The sequence below is a fragment of the Coregonus clupeaformis genome, chromosome 38 (assembly GCF_020615455.1).
Source record: "Coregonus clupeaformis isolate EN_2021a chromosome 38, ASM2061545v1, whole genome shotgun sequence".
NCBI lineage: Eukaryota > Metazoa > Chordata > Actinopteri > Salmoniformes > Salmonidae > Coregonus > Coregonus clupeaformis.
In genome coordinates, this window is record NC_059229.1 from 4783733 (window position 1) to 4800932 (window position 17200).

A 17200-nucleotide genomic window follows, 5' to 3' on the forward strand; every position below is an offset into this window, starting at 1 on the left:
TTCCTGTATCCCCTTCTCCCTCATACTAAATCTCATCCTTTCTCTTTCCCTCTGATACTGCCCACACTTTAGCAATACATGCTTCACAGTCTCTATTTCCTGACAATAATCACACTTTCCTCATGGATGCTTTCCTATCACGTTTAATGACTTATTCAACTGGCTGTGTCCCACCCTTAATTTTGTAAAAATAGCCTCCTCTCTTCTGTCTCTTCCTGCCGTCCTCCCCTCCCCAACTTTCCTCTGTACTTGAAATAAATGCCTTCCCTTATTATTTCTATTCCACTGCTCCTGCCATCTCTTCTTCAGGGGAAGTTGCTAGAGGCAGGTCGATTTGTTGCTAAAAGTTGCGAAATGACGCGATGACGTCATTACGAAATAGCGTAAAACTGCGTCATTACGTTGAATACACGATAACGTTACTCAAATTGACTGGCCATCTCGGCGACAAATATGATTTGACATTTGTTAGTTTATATTTGTTTGTTTATTATCACATATTTTTATTTGTAAAAGTAATATACACACAACACATTTTATATGATCGAATTATTGAACAATTACACATTACACGTTATTGAACAATTACATTTTATTTATTTTCTTATTAACTAGTAAACCTACACATTCTGAACAATTATAGTTTTAAGCAGTGTATTGGTAGTTAGTTAACATGCTACCTAACTGATCAACAATTATAGGTACAAGCTATTAACAAGGTATATATGCTATTTTATTGAACAAGCAACTTAACTCAAATAATGATGTGTGCGCTAGGCATCTCTCTCCAGCTCTCTCCAGGTTGTTGTGCTGCTTGGCTGGCCTGCTGCTGCCTGTGCACGAGTTGAGCGCCGGCTGCTGACGTCACTCACAAAGTACTTTTGCAGCCAGGCAAAGTGTGTGACAGAGAAAATCGTTTTTGTGTCATTTAGAGGGAAAATGCGTGCATTTGAGCGGTTGAGTCACTTTTCAAAAGTTGCTAAAAGTTCCAAATACATTTTTTAAAGTAGCTAAATTTGTTGCTAGGTGCTGTTTGAAAAAAAAAGTTGCCAGGGTAGTCTGAAAAGTTGCTAAATCTAGCAACAAAATTGCTAAATTGGCATCACTGTAAGAAGCAACCCACAAAATAATTAAGTGGCTACATTTGAAATCGTTCGCGTAGTTTCACAACATCCTATTCACATGATGAAACAGCAACATTGTTGCCTCATAACTGTCATATAGGACCTTCCACTTTCTATTTTAATAGTTTTGTGGAACCTAAAGTTTTAAATAAAAAAAAATGTTAAAGACTTGTTACATAAATATCATGCTTTTCAAAAATAATTATTGTTCACATTTATGAATATTAAAGATAAAACCAATTGCACAAATACTTTATTTTGATCTTATGTCACTGTGCCCACAAGAGGGCGGAATTGCTCTTGGAACACTGCGTAATTTACTTCCTGTGCCAAAGTGCAAGGTCTGACCTAGCCAGCTGGCTAACAGCGTGAATGATACCTTCCTGATATGTTTTCTCACATATTTTGCAAGATTGAAGCCAGCAAAAATGGTAAGTTGTGTCTGAGAATATGTATACATGGTTGGTAAATTAGTTATTTCGTATTGTCGTTTGACTCAATATTAGACTAGCTGTCAGTTGGATAGCCAGTGAAATAGAATAGAGTAAAACAATAGAATACTGTTAGAATAAATTGGATGAATGAGGATGCAGCTACATCATCGGTTATCTGTTGTGACTTCTTGCTCTCTAAACAGCTTGTAGTTTAAACAAAAACAAAGTAGTTTTATATTTATCATGTCTCTCCATCCGTTGCTCTCAGCCTGTCTCTGGCTATCTCTACCCTCTCTCTCTCTATCCCACAGCATAGGTATACAACACTCTTCCCTCGGCTGGCCTACCATGTGCTGGCCCACTGCAGAGGATACTGTGTGTCGAGAGGCAGCTCAAGGTCGCTACTCTGTGGCCCACAACCCCATGGACTCACCCGACTGGACCCAAGATGGACGCTTAGTATCCAACACAGCTACCCAGTACCCCCATCCCCACACCTCACTGCTCTCACCAAATACTCTGACTTATCCACACAAAAGTACAACCTCATCTACTCCTTACCTCACATCAAAGTCCTCAGAACGGTCTCCAGACTCAAACTGCTCCAAACCGGAATCACCATGCTCTTACTCCCGCCCGTCTACTACATGTATTCCCAAGGAGATGCTTCGTACCTACTGGTTAGCTACAGTACGGGAATAGCGGCGTTCGCCGCCGTAATGCTCTACTCAGCTAGTCACTACCTGAGACGCGTTGTTGGGATGATGTACCTGGATGAGTCCCAGACGACGCTGAAAGTGTCTCGCCTGACGTTCTGGGGACGGAGGAATGACGTGTATCTGCCCGTGATGGACGTTATGACTCTGGGGGACACTGGGGACTCCATAGGGGAGACTATATTGAGGTTGAAGCGATATAGTAGTTCTGAGACGCTGTACTTCTCCACTAGACTGGGACGTGTGGTGGATAGGCAGGCCTTTGAGAAAGTGTTTGGGACTTTGATTTGATGTTTTTATAGGGCTTTGCAGACTACTGAGCCGAACAGAGCCCAGCCAAACCTAGCCCAACAGAGCCCAGCCAAGCCAAGCTGTACTGAGCCGAACAGAGCCCAGCCAAACCAAGCCGGCCTGGTTATGCATCCACCATAGTTCCACCAAACATCCAAGCCAGCACAGTTCGGTTCGACACAGTAGTGTGAAAGGGGTATTTTGTGTTTTTGTGAGCATTTGAAATGTTGTATATTCAGCAGCTAAAGAGATGACTCCCTACATATACTGCAGTCTGTTCTGCCCCATTTCTTGACTACTGTGTGTGGCCAAAAGAAACCGTGACATTTGTATTGGACAACTGCTCAGACTCACAACCTTCAATAAATACACCCTGATAATTTAAGCAAAAATATTTTACAAGTTTATTTTAAGGTACAGTACACAAAATACCCTATACAGAAAATGTCTACAGTTATTTGACCTTTAGAAAGTCCATTGCAATCAATCAGCCCACATTCACTTATGGAAATCATTTTCTTAAAGCATTGGCGTGAAGAAAATACAGGAGTGTATACCCTGCTGGTCATCTATGAACATCTTGGAAGAATCATCTGGCTTTAATGCCCATGTACCCTTAATCACCACCTAGCACAGCCAGAAGAGGACTGGTTCCTCTAGGTGTGAAAATCTTCCGAGGTTCCTGCCTTTCTAGGGAGTTTTTCCTAGCCACCGTGCTATTACATTTGCATTGCTTGCTCTTTGGAGTTTTAGGCTGGGTTTCTGTATAAGCACTTTGTGACATCTGCTGATGTTAAAAGGGTTTTATAAATACATTTGTTGGAGGAGAGTCAACCTCTTTAATGCAGACAGTGTATGGGTCTGTTTGAGCAGGGCCTCCATGGATTCCTGTGTAGACTCTCTACTTGAGCTCAGCGATAGCGTCATTAAAGATATCCAGGAAGAGATGAGCATGGTGTTCCTTGAACACTAGAGCTGGTCGGAACCGGATAGACTGGGTTCCACAGCCCCCTAGAACCACACCTGGAACAACAAAACAACGCCATAAATAGTATTCATTCTTTACTAACAATTCAACGATTCACTTGATAGTACTATTGAATGTAAGTGATATGGATGTACCTTATCAATACTAAGCTAGTAAAGATTCTTATGCTGTATATTGTCCAGCATACCCTTGAATAATTTGATAATCTTGCTAAATTGGTAGTCTTGTTATTCTTTTAGTTTATTAATTACATTTACATTTTAGTCATTTAGCAGACGCTCTTATCCAGAGCGACTTACAGTTAGTGAGTGCATACATTTTCATACTGGCCCCCCGTGGGAAACGAACCCACAACCCTGGCATTGCAAGTGCCATGCTCTACCAACTGAGCTACAGGGGACTACGCTAAGAGTCATACCCTTATTCCTGGCCTAGAGGATTCATCACATCCTACATACTAAGAGTCTTACCCCACCTCACCCCACCCCCTTTTTACTCTGCTGCTACTCTGTTTATTATCTATGCATAGTCACTTTAACTCTACCCACATGTACATATTACCTCAATTACCTCGACTAACCGGTGCCCTCACACATTGACTCTGTACCGGTACCCCCTGTATATAGCCTCCCTACTGTTCTTTTATTTTACTGCTGCTCTTTAATTATTTTGTACCTATCTATTTTTTACTTCACTTTTTTTCTTAAAACTGCATTGTTGGTTAAGGGCTTGTAAGTAAGCATTTCACTGTAAGGTCTACACCTGTTGTATTTGGCGCATGTGGCAAATACAATTTGATTTGATTTAGAGGATTCATCACATCCTACATGCTGAGAGTCCTACCCTTATTCCTGGCCTAGAGGATTCATCACATCCTACATGCTGAGAGTCCTACCCTTATTCCTGGCCTAGAGGATTCATCACATCCTACATGCTGAGAGTCCTACCCTTATTCCTGGCCTAGAGGATTCATCACATCCTACATGCTGAGAGTCCTACCCTTATTCCTGGCCTAGATGATTCATCACATCCTACATGCTGAGAGTCCTACCCTTATACCTGGCCAGTGCTACATGCTAAGACTCTTACCCTTATTCCTGGCCTTGAGGATGAGGCTGTTGCGTGTGTCTTCATCCTTAACATCGATGGCACAGAACGTCCCGATGCCCCTCGCTCTACTGAGCAGGTGGGGGTACTTATTCTGGAAGAGAGAGGAGCGGGGTGATGCATGCTATGTTACACATACACAAAACATACACACAAACTACAAACGACCACTCTCCCTCTACTTATAACACAAATACAGTACATATTAAACAGTGACCATTCTTCACTCCACTAACAGTGACTCCTAACCTTTGACCCTAACTAACCTGTAGGTCGTAGAGTCCCTCCAGCATGACCTTGCCTGACCTCTTGGCCTGGTCCAGCAGGTTCTCTGTCTTGATGACCTTTATGACCTCTGTCAGCAACAGGTTCTTAGTGTGGTCTCCAAGCCACGTGTTGAAGATCCTGAACGGCTGGAGAAGAAGAGAAAGAGAGGAGAGAAGAAGAGAGGAGAGAAGAAGAGAAAGAGAGGAGAGGAGGAGAGAAGAAGAGAGCAGAAAATAAAGAAAATACGGTAAAAAGGTTGATACAAAAGTACCACACGCACACTACCTTGTCAGGCTGAAAGCTGTCTTTCTGGTAGTACCCTCCTGTCAACATCTTCTTGCTGAAGGAGACGATGTCAGCGGGGTCGTCCAATCCCCAGTGCTCGTGGGCCCAGAATTTCCCCGTAGACCCGCCCCCTGTCTGCACCTCATCCACTAGGAAGGCACAGCCATGCTGACGGACACACAGAGGTCAACGGTCAGTAGGTTGAAATGACTAGAGACCTGTGTAATAAGAATACTAGTTACAATGTACTTACACAGTACAGGACTGATTTCTAGATGAGTGTACCTTGATAGCTTCATATTATATACCAGTCAATGTATTTAGATAATTACTTGACAAAACACACCTTGGTAGGTGGCTTATACCAAGTCTCAATCAAACGAATCCTACTCAATATCTACTATTTTGATCATTTTCACTAACAATCAAGAGAATCAAATAAGTTACTATCAGTATGATTCATATCCATCCAGATGATCTGTACTCTGTCTATAACCAGTAAGGATCCTTACTGTACCTTCTTGGTGATTTCCCTGAGCTTCCTGTAGAAGTCGAAGGAGGCGTGGTTATCCCCTCCCTCTGCCTGGATTGGCTCGATCACCACCCCTGCCACGTGCCGACCCTTCTGATTCCACTTCACTATCAGGTCCTCCGCCTGAGATGGGAGGGATTGAACAAGGGATGAGAGGAATAGAGGCAAGAATGAGGGTCGGGGGAAGAAAGAAAGAAAGGATAGTTCAGATGGAAAAATTAAAATAAAAAAAAGAAGGATGAGTTTCAGATGGATGAAAAGAGTTGGAAGATGACTAGGAATGAGGGATGAGTCAAAGGGATGGATGAAAGTTAGATGGATGAGAGTCAGTTGGATGGGCAGATTAGGAAGAAATTATACTGTATCTAGAGAGAGAGACTCAGACCTCCTCCAGGCAACGGGCCTCCTCCTGTGCGTTCTCCCTCTCGAACTGGTCCAGGGGGTACCTCAGCTGGGGGAAGGGGGCGATGGGCCAGTCAAAAGACGGCACGTCGAGCTTCTGGATGGCCTTGGTGTGAGTGGTGGCCAGGCAGCCTGGGAGAATAGGATACTTTATATTACGTGGCTCTAAAACCTATGTATGGCATTGCAATTACCTACATCCCAGTTGGAAGTACTTTGTGTACCCACTCAGTACCCTAGTCAGACTGTATACGCCTAAGTAATTGCTATGTAAGTACATATTCAAGTCTTACCCAGAGTTCTTCCGTGAAATCCGCCCATGAAGGACAGAAGAGTCAGGTCAGGGCAGCCAGGAACCTGGAAAAAGAACAAGAGAACACCAGACTGAGAAATTGCTGGCCCTATATAACAAAAGGTTAAATTACAAACAGGAGAGTTGTGATGGAGTGAGTAACCTACCTGGTTGATGACACTGGTTCTTACTTCCTCGGGAGTTGGTTCCGGAGTTCCTCTCATCTTGTTCTAAGAAATACATAGAATAAAATCCTGCTATATATAAAGCCCATATTTAATATACACTTTATAAATGCGTTCCTATCCATGGTCCTGTCCTTACTCTGTACCAGATGAAGATGGCTTTGTAAGCGTTCTCATTGGAGCAGGATCCGCAGGACATGGTCTGGACCCTGCTGAAGCCCTTGGGCGCCACCTAGTGGACAAATGGAGGAAGCGCACCAGTCGTGTAAGCGCTTGAGCTCCATTTATTGTTGGGTTTGAATCAGTTGATAAAGTACAAAGTCCAGGGGATAAAACATTACAGTATCATAGAACACATATTTCCAATGTGGTCCTCTGTGTACTGATATGTCTTGAAAATGTATGCATGGTTAGTAATTGTGTTATACAGACTGTGATGTTATATTCCGAGGTGTATTTGAAATCAAACTTACTGCCATCAGGCTGTTGACAAGCTTCTCAGAGAATTGCTCTGGTGGCATCATCCCAAGAGCTGGTCGGTTGACAAACGTTCCCTGATACAGATTGTAGAAAATAGTTACACGTTATCAATGGCAAATCTAATGTTTTTCAATTCTCAAGATCAACTTTGCTGCTTACCATATTCTTCGGATCCATCATTACTTTTGTGAGTGCTGGGTGATTGTATCCTGGAAATCGCAGAGAGGAAAAACTCACATTTGAAGTATTTGTGTCTTTCAGTGCTTTGACTCATCCTTGTGGCCAAGAGATTTTCCTGACCACGTGACCTGACCATGAACAACTCCGGGTCCTATAGAGTAGAATAGAATAGAATACCCACCTATGGGTATGGATGCGATCTGGGTGAAGACATCCAGCATGCGGTTCCCATCCACATCCACCAGGTAGTTATCTTTACTCTCCTCATAGTCACAGAAGAAGTTCACCTGGACCACACTCTGTAGAGGGGGACAGAGACGTTCAAATGGGGACAGAGAAGAGGCTATCTTCACTGGTGCCATTGCACATGAATCATCATACAAATCCGATATGATATGACTTGTGGACAGAGGAGGTCAAGGAGAATAAACTAGGTGTTTCATGATGTGGATCTCTTCACCACCTCTCTTTTAGTCCTTTACCAGTGACATGACATTTCATTTATATTATATCATATAAATCTGAGTGCCATGCTATGTGTGTTTCTAACCTGAATCCCATCCAGTTGTCGTGCTAGGATCTGTAGAAAACAACAGTAGAGATGAATGGATACTACCAGTACTTAAGAAACAACCATGTCCAATGCCAAGAGTTTGCAAAACTGTCATCAAGGCAAATGGTGGCTATTTGAAGAATCTCAAATATAAAATATATTTTGATTTGTTTAACAGTTTTTTGGTTCCTACATGATTCCAAATGTGTTATTTCATAGTTTTGATGTCTTCACTATTATTCTACAATATAAAAAAATAGTAAAAATAAAGAAAAACCCTTGAATGAGTAGGTGTGTCCAAACTTTTGACTGGTACTGTATATATGTATAGTTTGTTCCCCCTACCATCCCTCCTACCCTGATTGGAGTAAACTAACAGACAACAATACTTTTACTGCTACACAGTTGGCACATTATAGTGAGGGACAGATTTACTAAGCATTTGCAGTAGTGCATAGCTTGCACTTGTTTTTTCCATACGGGAATGAAAAACAATCCAATAAAACTGGCTTTAAGAGTGTCACTTTTCTTGCCTTTGCAAAAGTGCGATAAACGTAGTAGGTCTGGTCCTAGCTGTGGCGTGGTTGAGAGTTCATATTGAGTTACCTTAGATCTGGGCCCTGGAACCTCAGTCTTCATACAAGGACCATCAAACTCAACTTCCTCAACTCTTTTACCTGTTGTTTGTTGATGGCGGTATCCTATGGAAAATGTGAACGAGATTCTATGGGTTATTTGAGTTATAAAGTTTTGTGCCAACACCAAAAACACATCCAATCAGAGGGAAGTCACAAGACAGTACTGCAAATCACAAATAGGAAGCTAGATATTAATATGGAATGAGTGGGAACAAGAGGAGAGTGCAGAGGTGGGCATTAATGATCAACTGTGTTTTCCAGTTGTGTCTGGTTCTGGCGAGTTGAATGGCCAGTAGGGGTCAAAGACATGAGGCTTGTTTGACTGACAGAAAGTACAGATGTAGGATCTTAATTTGAGTCAGTATGCTACTGCAGGAAAATAATCCTACAGCAACAGGATAATTCATGGACATTTTTGTAGGACCTTGATCCATTTTATGTAAGAGAATATCAAGTCTGAAATTTCAAAGTGGAAATTACGAACTTCAGAAGTTTTTAAAAACCTCAAATACACTACAAGTTTTACATTTCCTGCATTGCAGGAAAGTTCTCCTGCAACAGCGTGATAAAATTAACATCCAACATAATGTAGCATTCAGAAACTCAGACATTCCACAATCTCCTTTCTTATAATTGTCATTGTGTTCAACTTATTAGTTATTACCATAATGTTAAATATGTACTATCTTTCTGTAATTAGCATGTGAGAAGCCAGCATTACCTATCACTACACAGCAAATTCTCCAGTGTATATTTTTTAAATATACACTGAGTGTTAAATCAACACTGAAAGTGTGGAGTCTGTGGACCCATATACACACCGGAACAGTGTTAAATTAACACACTGCTTAGTGTAAAGCCTAATTTAAATATTTCTCAGAGTGCCTTGCCTTTCGAGTAAATTGTAGAGTTACCACCCATGACTGAATTTGTTAGTGACAGAGACATGGTTGTTGCATTCATCCATTTTCAGTCCTATGGACCAACAATGATAGATCTACTATGATAAGTTTATGTCCGTTTTAGATTATGGTGATATTATCTATATGCATGCATCGGCAAACACATTAAAACCACTGGATGCTATTTACCATTGTGCACTCAGGTTTATCACGGGTGATAGTTACAAAACTCATCACTGTTTCCTATATCAACATGTGGGTTGGGCCTCTCTATCTGTGAGGCGAGAGCAACATGCTTTCTTGTTTATTTATAAAGCACTTCTTTTAAAACTACCTCCATATTTATCATCATTAATTTCCACTAGATATACTAATTTTAAAACCAGATCACAGATGTGGATTACATTAGAGACTCCTGTGGTCTCCACAGAGTTGGGTAGGACTGCCTTCAGTTCCTTTGCACCTTATTTATGGAACAAGAGAGCATGTGGTCCTCTGTAGCTCAGCTGGTAGAGCACAGTGCTTGTAACGCCAAGGTAGTGGGTTCGATCACCAGGACCACCCATACACAAAAATGTATGCACGCATGACTGTAAGTCGCTTTGGATAAAAGCGTCTGCTAAATGGCATATTATTATTATATTATTAACAAACTGCAGATCCAACTTAAGTTAGACACTCTGGTGTCCCTTGCCCATTTAAAAAATGTTATGGAGGATCAATATGATGTTGTCTGTGATTGTTTCTGTTGAATTGTGTTTTTGTTTTGTATGTTTGAAATGTTCTTGTCTGTATGTCTAAAACTGTACATGTCAACATGTTTACACAGGGCACAGCCATTAAAGAGATCCAGGTCTCAGTCTGTTTTTCCCTGTTAAAATAAAGATAAAAAAAAAAAAGTAATATACAAGTTTCTCTCCTCTTACCTGAAGCAGACAACCCAAGGCTGGGTCTCAGAGAGGACGCAAGATGGCGGCTCAGAATACTGGAGGCCATGCTCCTCAGCTACCACTGTAGCTGTAGCAAGAATGAAGAATGCAACAAAAAAATAGTTGATTTTCATATTTTCTTGACACATAAATACCAATAAAAAAATACCAATATTTTATAGGTTATCACACATACAGGATAGTCTTCAAAATTGAATATTCATATCAAATGATGCTGGTTGACTTGACACACATAAAAATGCTCAATAGTTTAAAATGTAATGGAAACACTCACTGTGTGGAAGTGTGAAAATATGATGGAGGTGGAACCACAAGACTGTATGCCATCGTCCTTACTCCCCAACAGTCTTTTATATCTCAACCACAGCCATTTAGAGAAGTGGTGGGGGACAAATGCTGAATCATCCAGTATACCACACACCACTATCATTGACTAGTAATGTTTTCCTTCCAAGACTGCTCTCCTGGACAGTACAGGGTCAGGTCAGGCCATGACAGTAATTATTGCAGACACAGGATGGATCAAAATAGGTCAGTTTTAGATTAACTTATTTTTATAAGAGGACTTCTATGACAGGTGAGGGTGGGTGGGTTTCATGTAATCATTAATTGCTGAGGTCAAGATTCTTACATCCAGAAATGTCCAGTTTTCCTAAATTTCAAACGTTAAGCATACCTGTTGGTACAGTGGGGAAAAAAAGTATTTAGTCAGCCACCAATTGTGCAAGTTCTCCCACTTAAAAAGATGAGAGAGGCCTGTAATTTTCATCATAGGTACACGTCAACTATGACAGACAAATTGAGATTGTTTTTCTCCAGAAAATCACATTGTAGGATTTGTTATGAATTTATTTGCAAATTATGGTGGAAAATAAGTATTTGGTCACCTACAAACAAGCAAGATTTCTGGCTCTCACAGACCTGTAACTTCTTCTTTACGAGGCTCCTCTGTCCTCCACTCGTTACCTGTATTAATGGCACCTGTTTGAACTTGTTATCAGTATAAAAGACACCTGTCCACAACCTCAAACAGTCACACTCAAAACTCCACTATGGCCAAGACCAAAGAGCTGTCAAAGGACACCAGAAACAAAATTGTAGACCTGCACCAGGCTGGGAAGACTGAATCTGCAATAGGTAAGCAGCTTGGTTTGAAGAAATCAACTGTGGGAGCAATTATTAGGAAATGGAAGACATACAAGACCACTGATAATCTCCCTCGATCTGGGGCTCCACGCAAGATCTCACCCCGTGGGGTCAAAATGATCACAAGAACGGTGAGCAAAAATCCCAGAACCACACGGGGGGACCTAGTGAATGACCTGCAGAGAGCTGGGACCAAAGTAACAAAGCCGACCATCAGTAACACACTATGCCGCCAGGGACTCAAATCCTGCAGTGGCAGACGTGTCCCCCTGCTTAAGCCAGTACATGTCCAGGCCCGTCTGAAGTTTGCTAGAGTGCATTTGGATGATCCAGAAGAGGATTGGGAGAATGTCATATGGTCAGATGAAACTTTTTGCTAAAAACTCAACTCGTCGTGTTTGGAGGACAAAGAATGCTGAGTTGCATCCAAAGAACACCATACCTACTGTGAAGCATGGGGGTGGAAACATCATGCTTTGGGGCTGTTTTTCTGCAAAGGGACCAGGACGACTGATCCGTGTAAAGGAAAGAATGAATGGGGCCATATATCGTGAGATTTTGAGTGAAAACCTCCTTCCATCAGCAAGGGCATTGAAGATTAAATGTGGCTGGGTCTTTCAGCATGACAATGATCCCAAACACACCGCCCGGGCAACGAAGGAGTGGCTTCGTAAGAAGCATTTCAAGGTCCTGGAGTGGCCTAGCCAGACTCCAGATCTCAACCCCATAGAAAATCTTTGGAGGGAGTTGAAAGTCTGTGTTGCCCAGCGACAGCCCCAAAACATCACTGCTCTAGAGGAGATCTGCATGGAGGAATGGGCCAAAATACCAGCAACAGTGTGTGAAAACCTTGTGAAGACTTACAGAAAACGTTTGACCTATGTCATTGCCAACATAGTGTATATAACAAAGTATTGAGAAAAACGTTTGTTATTGACCAAATACTTATTTTCCACCATAATTTGCAAATAAATTCATTAAAAATCCTACAATGTGATTTTCTGGAATTGTTTTTCTCAATATCTCTGTCATAGTTGACGTGTACCTATGATGAAAATTACAGGCCTCTCTCGTCTTTTTAAGTGGGAGAACTTGCACAATTGGTGGCTGACTAAATACTTTTTGTCCCCACTGTATACATTGGAACGACAGATTAATTTGGATTAACATGATTAATTTGGATTATTATTATGGCATGAAAACTCACCATTGAGACGTAACTGTGACTTTAACTTATCTTTATTAAGGCATTATAGACAAAAACCTTCCCCGGCTAAAGCTTCTATGTGTAGTACATTCTTGTCTTGTCACGAGTTGCTAAGCCAGAACCCAGAAGCAGACCAGGACAAGGTAAGTAGAAACGAAGGTGAGTGTTTATTACAAATTCAAGAGTGATGTGGAATAATCCAGGGAACAGAGCGGGCGGCGTTGATTAGTTGTTGGGGGTGCAGTGGTTGATCCCATCCTGGGTCGGCAGCCGCCGACCACCAGGCAGAGGTTGGATGAAGGTTCCGGACGGGTGACTGCAGATGGAACAAAACGGGGGTAAGTAAGCAACCAACCAACAAGGTGCAAAAACAACAAAACTAACGCTAGGCTCTAAAACTGATACTCTGGTAAACCTACTGTTCATGGCTAACGATCCGGCAGGGACTGGATGTTAGGCCAGAGCCTAAGAAGGGTGATGATCAGGACCAGGTGTGCAGATAGCTGATGGGATGCAGGTGCGGAAATCAAGAGAGCTCCCCGGAGCGTTCCCGAACCCTCGGGAAACTGGAGATCACGAACAGAAAAACTAGTCACCAGACAGGACCCGACTCAGACTGCCGGGATCGTTACAGTACCCCCCTCCGACGAACGCCACCGGGCGGACTCCCGGAGCGCCAGGATGGAGGCGGTAGAAGTCACTGATGAGGTCAGCATCTAGGACCTGTCGCCGCGGAATCCAACTCCTCTCTTCAGGACCATACCCCTCCCAGTCCACGAGATACTGGAAACCCCGGCCCCGCCGTCTGGAATCCATGATGCGACGCACCGTGTAGGCAGGACCACCTCCGATCATCCGAGGAGGAGGAGGAGGAGGCGGAGGAGGCAACAGAGGACTGAGGAAGACAGGCTTGAGGCAGGAGACATGAAAGGTGGGATGGACTCTGAGCGTCCTCGGTAGTTTGAGTCGAACTGCCACTGGATTGATCACCTTCTCCACCACAAACGGACCAATGAACTTCGGTAACAACTTCCTAGACTCAGTCCGTAACGGAAGATCCCGTGTGGCCAACCAAACCCTATCTCCGATGGTATAGGTGGGAGCGGGGATCCGGCGACGATTCGCCTGGAGCTGATACCGGTCCGAAACTCTAAGGAGTGCCTTTCTGGCCCGATGCCAGGTCCGGTGGCAACGACGAATATGGGCCTGAACAGAAGGCACTGAGAGCTCCCTCTCCTGAGAAGGGAACAGGGGAGGTTGGTAGCCATACAGGCACTGGAAGGGAGACATCCCAGTGGCAGATGTAGGGAGAGTATTGTGGGCATACTCAACCCAAGGCAACTGAGAGACCCAGGAGGTGGGGTTGGAAGAGACCAGACAGCGTAGCGTGGATTCCATCTTCTGGTTGGCTCTCTCCGCCTGACCATTGGATTGGGGGTGAAAACCAGATGTGAGACTGACTGTAGCTCCAATGGCCAAACAGAAGGACTTCCAGACAGCAGAGGTAAACTGAGGGCCACGGTCGGAAACGATATCACTGGGCAACCCGTGGACCCTGAAAACCTCCCTAACCAGGATCTCGGACGTCTCCGAGGCAGAGGGAAGCTTGGCAATTGGCACAAAGTGGGCGAACTTGCTGAATCTGTCCACGATAGTCAGAACGACCGTGTTCCCCTCAGAAGCGGGCAACCCAGTGACGAAGTCCAGGGCCAGATGCGACCATGGTCGCCGGGGAATAGGAAGGGGGGTGAAGTAGTCCAGAGCTGGGCCGATTGGTACTCTTATTCTGTGCACACACTGGACAGGCAGCAACAAAACCCCGAGTATCCTCGGCCATGGCAGGCCACCAAAAACGTCTGCGAAGAAACGCCATTGTCCGAGCCACGCCAGGGTGACAAGCCATCTTGCTGGCGTGGGACCATTTGAGGACAGCAGGACGAACCGACTCAGGCACAAACAACCGACCGGGTGGACCGTTACCGGGACCGGGCTGAGTCCGAAGGGCCGCCAGCACCTCCTCCTCAATCTTCCACATAACTGCTCCCACGACGCAGTTCCGGGGGAGAATTGTCTCGGTCTTGGACCCACTCTCCTCCGTCTTGGAGAACATCCGGGACAAGGCGTCCGCCTTGCCGTTCTTAGATCCAGGTCGGAACGTCAGGGAAAACTTGAATCGTCCGAAAAACAACGCCCACCTGGCCTGACGGGAGTTGAGACGTTTAGCCGATTGCACGTAAGCAAGATTCTTGTGGTCAGTCCAAACAATAAACGGTTGCTCCGCCCCCTCCAACCAGTGGCGCCACTCCTCCAAGGCAAGTTTCACCGCGAGAAGCTCCCGGTTACCCACATCGTAATTCCTCTCCGCAGGCGAAAGGCGACGAGAGTAGTAGGCGCAGGGATGGAGTTTACTGTCCGTGGAGCATCGCTGCGACAGGATGGCGCCAACTCCCACATCAGACGCGTCCACTTCAACGACGAACTGACGGGCCGTGTCCGGTTGAGAGAGAATCGGAGCGTTGGTGAATCGCCTCTTCAAATCCAGAAACGCTCGATCCGCCTCCGGATTCCACTTGAAGGTCCTGATACTGGAAGTCAAGGCAGTTAACGGAGCGGCCACACGGCTGTAATCCCGGATGAATCTGCGGTAGAAATTCGCAAACCCCAAAAATCTCTGGAGCTGCAATCTCGTACCGGGCTGGGCCCATTCCAGAACCGCTCTAACCTTCTCCTGGTCCATCCTAATCTCTCCCCTGGAGATGATGTACCCGAGAAAGGATGTCGTGTGGGCGTGAAACTCGCACTTCTCGGCCTTCACGAACAGGCGATTCTCCAACAATCGCTGCAGAACCTGCCGGACATGCTGGACGTGGTCGGAAGGTTCCTTCGAGAAGATCAGAATGTCATCCAGGTAAACAAACACAAAGAGACCGATCATATCTCTCAGGACGTCGTTCACCATACTCTGGAATACCGCTGGAGCATTGGTCAGTCCAAACGGCATCACCTGATACTCGAAGTGACCCATCGGGTGTATTGAAACCCGTCAACCACTCGTCCCCCTCTCTGATCCGGACCATGTGATACGCATTGCGTAGGTCTAGCTTGGTGAACACCGTAGCACCCTGTAAGGAGTCGAAGGCAGAACTCATCAAGGGCAGGGGGATACTTGTTCTTGACCGTGATGTCATTCAACCCCCGATAATCAATACACGGTCGAAGAGAGCCATCCTTCTTACCCACAAAGAAGAATCCTGCCCCCAGGGGTGATGACGAGGGACGAACGAGACCAGCAGCTAGGGACTCCTTGATGTAGGTCTCCAAAGCCTCACGTTCAGGTCGGGAGATACTGTATAACCTTCCCTTGGGGTAGACAGCTCCAGGGAACAGGTTGATGGCACAATCATATGGTCGGTGGGGAGGGAGTGACAGAGCCTTCTGCTTACTGAAAACTTCCCCCAAATCGTGATATGTCTCGGGAACCAGGGACAAATCTGGGGGTTTAGCCTCAATCACCTGACTGGGAACCGAATGGGGGCAGGCAGTCTTGAGACAGTTAGCATGACAATCAAGGCTCCAACTCGTTACCTTGCCCGTCACCCAATCGAACGTGGGATTGTGTTCCTTCAGCCAGGGGTATCCAAGGACCAGAGGAACATGGGAAGACGGCAGAATGAAGAATGAAATCATCTCAGAATGATTCCCCGACAACCGCATCTTAACCGGTTCAGTCCTCATCGTGATACGTGCCAGACTACTGCCGTTCAGAGTGGTCGCTTCAATGGCTTCCGGCAATTGCTCCTTGGAAAGCCCCAGCTGTTCCACCAACTCGGCATCAAGAAAGCTTCCATCGGCACCTGAATCGATAAAAGCGTTAATCGCTAAGCTCTGATTCCTGTTCACAAGGGTAGCCGGGAAACGGGGTCTGACAGAGGTACTGAGAGGTTGAAACTGGCTCGCTAAAAGTCCTCCCAACTTTAGCGAGCCGGGCAGTTTGACGACCGCCGGGAACAAGTGGAGATGTAATGTCCCGAGCTACCACAGTAGAGGCAGCAGTTGGTCTTACGTCTATGTTGACGCTCCTCCTGGGTTAACCCGTGCCGCCCCACTTGCATGGGTTCAGAATCGAGAGAGAGGACCTCTCCACTAATCCTTTGTGGTGGAGAATGATCGACGTGTTCTGGTCCACCACCCGACCCGACTGGGAACTGAGAAGCTGATCGATTGGACGGACCCCATTGCTTCTCCCTCCTGCGCTCTCGGACTCGATTATCCACCCGAATAGACAAGGCTACCAAGCTGTCCAGGTCACTAGGCTCCGGATAGGAGATCAACTCATCCTTGAGCTGCTCCGACAGACCCTGGTAAAAGGCCGCTTGCAGAGACTCCTCGTTCCACCCACTCTCCACAGCCAACGTCTTGAACTCGATCACGAAGTCGGCCACGCTGCGAGTTCCTTGGTGAAGCGAAAACAGGCGCCTAGCTGCGTCCCTCCCTCGGACGGAATGGTCGAAGAGCTTCCTC

General features: G+C 45.0%; 2 protein-coding genes across 2 annotated transcripts; one reads left to right on the forward strand and one right to left on the reverse strand.

The window, feature by feature from the left end:
• The first annotated feature begins 1439 nt into the window (after nucleotides 1-1439).
• Nucleotides 1440-3317, forward strand: tmem186 (transmembrane protein 186). The gene is made up of 2 exons (XM_041867212.2): nucleotides 1440-1555; nucleotides 1870-3317. The coding sequence occupies exons 1-2, from the start codon at nucleotides 1553-1555 to the stop codon at nucleotides 2563-2565; spliced, it is 699 nt and encodes a 232-aa protein (XP_041723146.2). The 5' UTR covers nucleotides 1440-1552; the 3' UTR covers nucleotides 2566-3317.
• LOC121553827 (4-aminobutyrate aminotransferase, mitochondrial-like) lies at nucleotides 3309-10375 on the reverse strand. Its single transcript, XM_041867211.2, has 15 exons — nucleotides 10303-10375; nucleotides 8443-8537; nucleotides 7834-7863; nucleotides 7465-7582; nucleotides 7263-7312; nucleotides 7097-7177; nucleotides 6763-6855; nucleotides 6606-6668; nucleotides 6440-6503; nucleotides 6130-6278; nucleotides 5730-5867; nucleotides 5213-5380; nucleotides 4927-5073; nucleotides 4643-4754; nucleotides 3309-3588 (listed from the first exon to the last, which is right to left on the reverse strand). The coding sequence occupies exons 1-15, from the start codon at nucleotides 10370-10372 to the stop codon at nucleotides 3467-3469; spliced, it is 1500 nt and encodes a 499-aa protein (XP_041723145.1). The 5' UTR covers nucleotides 10373-10375; the 3' UTR covers nucleotides 3309-3466.
• Between the last annotated feature and the right edge of the window lie 6825 nt (nucleotides 10376-17200).

Excerpts from the sequence above, each read along its gene's own strand:
- LOC121553827 (XM_041867211.2), bottom strand. The coding sequence starts at position 10,372 with ATGGCCTCCAGTATTCTGAGCCGCCATCTTGCGTCCTCTCTGAGACCC. Across the intron at positions 7,864-8,442 it reads TTCCAGGGCCCAGATCTAAG|ATCCTAGCACGACAACTGGA; the intron begins GTAACTCAATAT and ends TGTTTTCTACAG. Across the intron at positions 4,755-4,926 it reads AGGGACTCTACGACCTACAG|AATAAGTACCCCCACCTGCT; the intron begins GTTAGTTAGGGT and ends TCTCTCTTCCAG.